Source organism: Oncorhynchus mykiss, chromosome 16 (assembly GCF_013265735.2).
Source record: "Oncorhynchus mykiss isolate Arlee chromosome 16, USDA_OmykA_1.1, whole genome shotgun sequence".
Taxonomy (NCBI): domain Eukaryota; kingdom Metazoa; phylum Chordata; class Actinopteri; order Salmoniformes; family Salmonidae; genus Oncorhynchus; species Oncorhynchus mykiss.
Window position 1 is genome coordinate 39,578,290 of NC_048580.1, and position 9,490 is coordinate 39,587,779.

A 9,490-nucleotide genomic window follows, 5' to 3' on the forward strand; every position below is an offset into this window, starting at 1 on the left:
AAATGCATCCTCTTCAACCGGTCGCTGCCCGCAACTGCCTGCCCGTCCAGAATCACTACTCTGGACGGTTCTGACTTAAAATATGTGGACAACTACAAATACCTAGGTGTCTGGTTAGACTGTAAACTCTCCTTCCAGACCCACAATAAGCATCTCCAATCCAAAATTAAATCTAGAATCAGCTTCCTATTTCGCAACAAAGCATCCTTCACTCATGCCAAACACACCCTCGTAAAAGTGACTATCCTACCAATCCTCGACTTCGGCGATGTCATTTACAAAATAGCCTCCAACACTCTACTCAACAAAGGGGATGCAGTCTACCACAGTGCCATCCATTTTGTCACCAAAGCCCCATATACTACCCACGACTGCAACCTGTACGCTCTCGTTGGCTGGCCCTCACTTCATACTCGTCGCCAAACCCACTGGCTCCAAGTCATCTACAAGTCTTTGCTAGGTAAAGCCCCGCCTTATGTCAGTTCACTGGTCACCATAGCAGCACCCACCCGCAGAATGCACTCCAGCAGGTATATTTCACTGGTAACCCCAAAGCGAATTCCTCGTTTCGCCGCCTTTCCTTCCAGTTCTCTGCTGCCTATGACTGGAACGAACTGCAAAAATCACTGAAGCTGGAGACTCATATCTCCCTCACTAACTTCAAGCACCAGCTGCCAGAGCAGCTCACAGATCATTGCACCTGTACATAGCCCGTCTTTAAATAGCCCATCCAACTACCTCATCCTCATCCCCATACTGTATTTATTAATTTAGCTCCTTTGCATCTCTTTACTTGCACATTCATCTTCTGCACATCTATCACTCCCGTGTTTAATTGCTACAGTTGAAGTCGTAAGTTTACATACACTTAGGTTGAAGTCATTAAAACTATTTTTTCAACCATTCCACTAATTTCTTGTTAACAAACTATAGTTTTGGCAAGTTGGTTAAGACATCTACTTTGTGCATGACACAAGTCATTTTTCCAACAATTGTTTACAGACTGATTATTTCACTTATAATTCACTGTATCACAATTCCAGTGGGTCAGAAGTTCACATACACTAAGTTGACTGTGCCTTTAAACAGTTTGGAAAATTCCAGAAAATGATGTCATGGCTTTAGAAGCTTCTGATAGGCTAATTGACATCATTTTAGTAAATTGGAGGTGTACCTGGGGATGTATTTCAAGGCCTACCTTCAAACTCAGTGCCTCTGCTTGACATCATGGGGAAATCAAAAGAAATCCGCCAAGAAATTGTAGACCTCCACAAGTCTGGTTCATCTTTTGGGAGAAATTTCTAAATGCCTGAAGGTACCACGTTCACCTGTACAAACAATAGTATGCAAGTATAAACACCATGAGACCACGCATCCGTCATACCGCTCAGGAAGGAGACGTGTTCTGCCTCCTAGAGATGAACGTACTTTGGTGCGAAAAGTGCAAATCATTCCCAGAACAACAGCAAAGGACCTTGTGAAGATGCTGGGGGAAACAGGTACAAAAGTATCTATATTCACAGTAAAACGAGTCCTGAAAGGCCGCTCAGCAAGGAAGAAGCCACTGCTCCAAAACCAGACTACTGTTTGCAACTGCACATGGGACAAAGATCATACTTCTTTGAGTAATGTCCTCTGGTCTGATGAAACAAAATATAACTGTTGGCCATAATGACCATCGTTATGTTTGGAGGTTAAAGGGGGAGGCTTGCAAGCCGAAGAACATCATCCCAGCCGTGAAGCACGGGGGTGGCAGCATCATGTTGTGGGGGTGCTTTGCTGCAGGAAGGACTGGTGTACTTCACAAAATAGATGGCATCATGAGAGAGGAAAAGGATGTGGCTATATTGAAGCAACATCTCAAGACATCAGTCAGGAAGTTAAAGCTTGATGGCAAATGGGTCTTCCAAATGGACAATGACCCCAAACATACTTCCAAAGTTGTGGAAAAATGGCTTAAGGACAACAAAGTGAAGGTATTGGAGTGGCCATCACAAAGCCCTGACCTCAATCCCATAGAAAATTTGTGGGCAGAACTGAAAAAGCGTGTGCGAGCAAGGAGGCCTCCAAACCTAACTCAGTTACACCAGCTCTGTCAGGGGGAATGGGCCAAAATTCACCCAATTTATTGTGGGAAGCTTGTGGAAGGCTCCCCGAAACGTTTGACCCAAGTTAAACTATTTAAAGGCAATGTTACCAAATACTAATTGAGTGTATGTAAACTTCTGACCCACTGGGAATGTGATGAAAGAAATAAAAGCTGAAATAAATCATTCTCTTTACTATTATTCTGACATTTCACATTCTTAAATAAAGTGGTGATCCTAACTGACCTAAGATATGGAATTTTTACTAGGATTCAATGTCAGGAATTGTGAAAAACTGAGTCTAAATGTATTTGGCTAAGGTGCATATAAACTTCCAACTTCAACTGAATATCGTAATTACCTCGCCACTATGGCCTATTTATTGCTTTACCTCCCTTATCTTACCTCATTTGCACACACTGTATATAGACTTTTTTTCTCTACTGTATTATTGACTTCATGTTTGTTTATTCCATGTGGAACTCTGTGTTGTTGTATGTGTCGAATTGCTACGCTTCATCTTGGCCAGGTCGCAGTTGTAAATGAGAACTTGTTCTCAACTAGCCTACCTGGTTTTAATAAAGGTGAAATAAAATGCATTTTTAAAAAGCAGGGAAGCAGTGGATTAAAGGGGGGATAACAGGAGGGCCTGTGGGTCTCAGCAGTAAAGAGGTAAGCAACAATATGAGAGGAGGTGTTCTAGTGGATGCTCAAAGATTGCAAGAAACAAGGGGTGGGGTTAGGGTAGACAGCCAGTCTATTCTGTTACACGTCAAGGACCGGGTACTGACAAATACAGTAAGCATAGGATATATGAGTTATTATGTGAGGGCTTTATGTACCAACGCCTTTAAGATGCTATAACTGCCAGAGGTTTGGGCATGTGGCAGCAGCCTGTAAACAGATAAAGAGGAGTGCAAGACGTGGAGGGGAGCATGAGTATGGGAAATGTGGGGATGGTGTACAACCAAAGGGTTGCAGCTGTGGGGGTGCTCATAGTGTGGCATATAGTGGGTGTGAGGCAATGAAGCAGGCAGTGGAGGTGCAAGTAAGAGAGTGCAGAGTAAGAGTAAAAGTGAGAGTAAGAGTGCAGAGAAGGGTGTCATATGCTGAGGCAGTGAGGCTGGTCCAGGTAGATACAGGTTCAAGGGAGAGATGGGTAGGAGCATCTAGACCGGGGGTGATATGGTATACATTGATAAGAGAAAGCTTGTGACGTTCATAGTAGGAGCTATCAATAGCACTGCTAAAGTAGACATGGGTTGACATGGGAAGAGGTTTGAGATTACCTCAATCAGCCGAGGGTGGAGTCATGTATTACTGGATCTTAGTTATGATGTTAATACTACAATGGAATGTTCGAAGTCTGTTGGCTAATGGGCAGGAATTCAAGCAGTTCATTGTAGATATGCCAGCTAAGGCTGATGTGATTTGTGTGTAGGAAACATGACTCAAACCGACTGTGGAGTTTATCATACAGGGATATGTGGGGAGGTGGGGTGCCACTTTCATAAAGAAAGGACTTCCCTATAGGATGCAAGGCAAAGGTATTGAACAGGAATATGTGGAGGTGTGGTTGAGAGGAGGGATGCTAGTGGTAGTGAACTACTATAATCCCTGTCAGATATTGGACCTGGAAGTGCTGGAGAGGGTGGAGGGCCAGGATAGAAGTACGGTAATGTGGTGTGGATATTTCAATGCCCACAATATGCTCTGGGGGGGGAAACAGGTGGATGGAATTGGCCAAGTGATGGACAATTTGATAGTAATCAAAGATATGGTGTGCCTGAATGATGGCCGAGGGACCAGGATTGATGTAGCCACAGGGAAAGAGTTTGCCAGGGAACTCACTCTGGTATCTAGTGCGATGGCAGGAATCTGTGAGTGGGAGGTATGGGAGGAGTCGACAGTAGGGAGTGATCATTACCCCATAGTATGCACAGTAGGCCAGAGGGAGGAGGAGGTGTCAATGGGTCAAGGAGGCAGGTGGGTGTTTGGAAGGGCAAAGTGGGATCAGATTCAGGAGCTGAGTGAACAGGTGATGGCTTGGGTGGATATGAGAGAGGATGTGGATAGTATGAATAACTGGGTGAGAACAGCGTTAGTGGGGGCAGCTACTGAGATACCTAAGAGTTCAGGGAGGAGGAAAACAGTCCCATGGTGGACGGATGTGTGTGGGGAAATGGTGAGGAGTAAGAACACGGCATTTAGAGCCCTGAAAAGGATGCATAACTTCCAACATCTGATTCGGTATAAACAGGCCCTGGTGAGGAGAACTATTCGTCAGGCAAAGAGGTCAAAGTTGGCATCGGGTCTATGACATCATTGAAAGGCGACACCTGTAGGAGAAGTATGGGGGATGATTAAGAGGATGAGTGGGGTCAGAAGGGAGTGGGATTATCCAGTGTTGACGAGCGGGAAGGATGTGGTAGTAACAGATGAGGAGAAGGCATAGATGAGGGCCTAAGCATTTGTCCAAGTGCATAGCTCGGGCTAATTTGTCAGAGGAGGTGCAGAGGGAGAGGGAGAGAACGAGAGAGGATTATCCTGGAGAGCTGGATAGGAGGGAGGAAGTAAATGATGCGTTGAATGCACCATTTACCATGGCAGAGGTGAAAAGGGAAAAGGGAAATAGGCAAGGCTGGGTTAACTTCACCTTGGAAAGATGAGGTGTGCTGTGTTATGTTGGCCCATCTTAATGATGAGGCACTGGATAAGGTATTGGTGTTGTACAACAGTGTGGGAGGAGGGGAAACTACTAGGCAGTTGGAAGGAGGCAGTAGTGGTACCAATCCAGAAGCCAGTAGAGGACCCAACGAGGCATCGGCCAATCGCTTTAACATCACATGTATGTAAGATTATGGAACATATGATTGCGGAGAGGTTAACTTACATCCTGGAGAGCAGGGGGTTAGTATCGCCACATCAGAGTGGGTTCAGGAAGGGTAGGGGAACTATCGACCCAGTGCTCTGCTTAGAAGCAGAGGTCAGGAAGGCTCAGGTGAACAAGGAGACTGTTGTAGCTGTCTTTTTTTATGTGGAGAAGGTGTATGATATGATGTGGAAGGAGGGGTTGTTAATTAAGCTTGATATTATGGGGGTAGGAGGAAGAATGTACAACTGGATAAAGAATGTCTGGTTTGGAAGGTCTATCCAGGTGAGGGTGGGGAGGTACAGTGGGGAGGGTGGGGAGGTACAGTGGGGAGGGTGGGGAGGTACAGTGGCAAGAAAAAGTATGTGATGGCCATACTGTTGGCCTTGCAGCGGGTGGAGGAAGTCAAGCCAGACAGAGTTGTTATTTGCTCTGATTCATGTGCAGTGTTAATGAGTCTCCAGTCCTTTAGATCACGTAGCAGACAAGACCTGCTATATGAGGTGCTACAAACCCATGGCAAGATTAAACAGATGGGTATACAGATAAGATTTACTTGGGATACAGCCATGTGGGGGCGGAGGGGAACGAGGCAGTTGATGTACTGGCTAAACAAGCGCTTAGTAGTGGGGATGTTGATGTTGTAGTTTCAATGAGCAATGCAGAGGTAAAAAGCCGGATATGGACAGTGATGGTGCAGAGATGGCAGGAGCAGTGGAATAGAAATACTAATTTAATTCAAGTACAGAGGCAAGTCGGGGAGAACGGCAGGAAGGGACAGAAGAGGGGAGGCTATTTTTTACAAGATTAAGGGTGGGACACAGTCGGTTAAATAAGTGCTTAAATGTGATAGGAAAGCATCCAACAAAAAAGTGTGGTTATTGCCAGGAAACAGAGACTGTGGAGCGTGTGTGGGCAGTATCATAGGGAAAGAGAGAGGCTGAGAACTGATATGAGGGAGAGGGCATACAGGAAATTATTTTAAAGAGTATATTGAGTAGAACGTCATTAGATATTGTCCCAAATATTTTATATTTTTTAAGAGTAAGAAGGGGCTGGCAGGTAGGATGTCGTTTCTCCTTGTATCTGGCTCACACTCCAGTACAGTAGGTGGCGATAATGCACCATAATGCTAGATGCCAACTGCCGATAAACCCCACCGAAGATGAAGCTGGATTCCTTCTAGCCATGACCCTAGAGGCGGGACTTACCTATCATTAACTTCCGGTTAAGCGCATGCTTCCTCTTCGGTTTAACTTGCTAAGTAGCTAACTAACACTCCTGAAACATAATCTAAGACAACGTTAGGAGTTCATAGCTTGAACACTTTACCCCCATTATTTATATTTTTCATCATCTGAACGTGTGACGGTCAAAGAAAACATGAATATTCGCAACGCAAGGGTAAGTGAGAAGCACTGTCGACCATGCAACACTGTGCTAGTTTACCTTAGCTAGATAGCCACCCATCGCTAATAATAACAATCCAAGGGTTTCTGATAGCTCCACTTATGCATGCCATGTCAAACTGTGAGCCAACTAGCCTATTTAGCTAGCTACTATTTAAATGGATTGCTTATACTGTAACTATCAACAAAGTAAACAGGAGAAGTGCCACTTGAAGTGTAGTTAACGTTAGCTTACTATTGTCAATAGTGATATTTTGACCGAGTCTGGAGTGGGGACACATATCTCTTCTTGTAGTCCCTTTTCTGAAGTGTTCTAGCTAACTAACGTTAAAGTAATTGTTTCAGTCAGTATCCATACCATTGACATTCCTTGTTCTGTTTCCTCAGCCGGAGGACCTTATGAACATGCAGCACTGCAACCTGCTGTGTCTCCCAGAGAACTACCAGATGAAGTACTACTTCTACCACGGACTGTCCTGGCCGCAGGTTAACATGGCTTCCTCTTCAGCAGACAACTCCATCACCACTTGACTCAAGTCTTTGTCCTGGCATTCAATCAGTCACAAATTGAATCTAACTTATCAGAAGGAATGACGGGTTCGATTTAGGCCTAGTTGTTACTAGATGTCTGTGTAACTCAGTGTATCTATCTCTAACATCACCTTGTCTTTGCTCGTCTTTCAGCTCTCCTACATCGCAGAGGATGAGAATGGCAAAATAGTGGGATATGTTTTGGCCAAGATGTGAGTATACTACAGATCTTATCTCATGTCATTGTTTGTCAGTCTCTATCAAGCCCTCACTCTTTATGTGGTATGCAGGGAGGAGGATCCAGATGATGTCCCCCATGGTCACATCACGTCCCTGGTGAGTCTTGGTTATGTATTGTTCATTGTAGTACTTAATTGAAGAGGGGGTGGCGTGCGTGCCCTATCATCTGCAGCACTTGTCAGGTTGTTTAGGTGCGGTTGTTGAGTAACAGGAAGGATTATTAACAACGGTTTGGATTGTCTCTGTCGCTCAGGCTGTCAAGCGCTCTCACAGACGTTTGGGACTAGCTCAGAAGCTGATGGACCAAGCCAGTCGAGCTATGATTGAAAACTTCAACGCCAAATATGTCTCACTTCATGTCCGGAAAAGGTAGTGCAGTGTGCTGGATGTCTGTGTTGGACTTCAATGAGATGGTTCTATTTCAAGTCGTTTTTATATGACTCTTAGATAAGAATTTCCACATAAGTTTTTGTAATGGAATGCTGCTCTTCTGTTCTCTAGAAGTGTAGCCAGAAGATCATTTAAATACAGAGAGACATTGTTTGTGTCAGATCATCCTTAAGTGGTATTTGTTTGTTCACAAATAACTTGAATTGCATCCATCTAATTTTCTCCTACTGCAGTAACCGAGCGGCCTTGCACCTGTACTCAAACACACTGAAATTCCAGTAAGATCTCCTTCTATCCTTGTGAAAACAAACCCTCTTAAAGCAAATGCATATGTAATATAGATGTTCCATGTCAGCCTCCTATTCAAACCGACGTTTATTCAGGGACTGTGGGTCATATTCCCTAATGATACTCTTTGCATTCAAATTCATTTATTTTTGCTCTTATTTAACCAGGTATTGTTTGCAGTGATGCAATGTACATGTATAATATGTTGTTGGTCACTCACTTACAAATCATTTCCTTTCTCTTTCATAGGATTAGTGAAATAGAGCCCAAGTACTATGCAGATGGGGAGGATGCCTATGCCATGAAGAGAGACCTAGCCCACATGGCTGATGAGGTGAATTTTTAATTTTACTCTTTCCCTTTATCCAGCAGCATGGCTTTTATTGGGCGTAATCCAACCACCTTTGTCTCACCCAGTGTTTTGCATACAGGCGCTTTAACCACCTTCGTCTCACCCAGTGTTTTGCATACGCTTTTCCCCGAAGGGTGCGTCCTATATTCTATTCTCCCTCATGGATTTAAAAGTAATAGACTGGTGTGAGCAGTATGGTGCAAACTCTCTCCCACCGTGCTTGCTTTTAAATGCATGAACTGGAGTGAACAAGTGCACACTTCTGGATGAAGGGTAGAGAATCGTAACGCAGTCATGAGCCACTCTCTTTACCTGAGGGTTAAGGTCAACCTTTCCTTTTTGTCAACTGAATTTTGACCGTTTTGTCTGTTGTTTCTGTCTATGGGTCCCACAGTTGAGGAAGCCAGGAATGAAGGCCCTGGGTCAGGAGGCACCTACAGCTACGACCACACCCGGTGACCAGGAGAAAGAGGGAGAGGGGGACAGCGGAGGAGAGAACAAAGACCTCAGTGAAGTTAGCGAGGCCACAGAGAGCACAGACGTCAAAGATTCATCCTCCGATTCACAATGACTCAGCCATCTTTAGTAGCCATTTTTAAATTTGCCGTCAAAGATACTTACTATACTTTTTATCTCACATAAAGGGAAAAATGATACCCAGTGGCAGTCCGCTTCTCCATTCACTTCTGTTACTTTTACAGCGTAAAGTAAAAGTAGATTTTTTTTTTACTAAAATAGCATTTCTCTCTCGACATTAGTGATACAATGTGATTGAAAGAAATTACTTTGCAACTGAAATGACAAGTTGATGTTGAGCTCAAATTCACAACTGGTTCTTAAAAGGTTGTTTTGGGCTTGATGCTGTCACTACTACTGTTTTCAACCCCCCCACTCACCCATGAAATCAACACATTTTGAAAAAAATAACCTCTGTTTTTGGGTGTGACTTAATGAGATCTGTGAAATATTCTTCAAAATGCTGAAAATAAAAGTTTCAAGTAATACTTTTTGTAGTGGCATTCTTTTTTTCTAGGTTTGAAATTGCAACTATTTAAGGTTGAAATTCTAAGAATGACCACCAGGTCGTACTGTTGTGAGTAGAATGCATACAACGCTTACAGTAGTGAGACTTTACAACTAGTAATAAGACTAGGGACATATTCAGACCAGGGTTTCAGTTAGCTGGCTAAATTAGGCAGTATGCATTTTGAAAACATACGGAATTGTTTGAAACCTGAATATTTATTTAATGTTATGAGGCATTTCTTCCCTTGCTTCAAAGTAGCCTACAGGCAAAATATGACCATTTAAACATGGCAAT

The 9,490-nt window shown here is 43.7% G+C and overlaps 1 protein-coding gene across 2 annotated transcripts; it reads left to right on the forward strand.

The window, feature by feature from the left end:
- Positions 1–6,153: 6,153 nt before the first annotated feature.
- On the forward strand, positions 6,154–9,173 carry LOC110491939 (N-alpha-acetyltransferase 10). Of its 2 annotated transcripts, none has more exons than XM_021565821.2 (8): positions 6,154–6,363; positions 6,756–6,854; positions 7,053–7,111; positions 7,190–7,235; positions 7,393–7,508; positions 7,760–7,807; positions 8,067–8,151; positions 8,555–9,173. In XM_021565821.2, the coding sequence occupies exons 1-8, from the start codon at positions 6,343–6,345 to the stop codon at positions 8,738–8,740; spliced, it is 660 nt and encodes a 219-aa protein (XP_021421496.1). In that variant the 5' UTR covers positions 6,154–6,342; the 3' UTR covers positions 8,741–9,173. The 2 variants fall into 2 exon arrangements, with proteins under 2 accessions (XP_021421496.1, XP_021421497.1); XM_021565822.2 differs by having other exon boundaries at positions 7,763–7,807.
- The last annotated feature ends 317 nt before the right edge of the window (positions 9,174–9,490 follow it).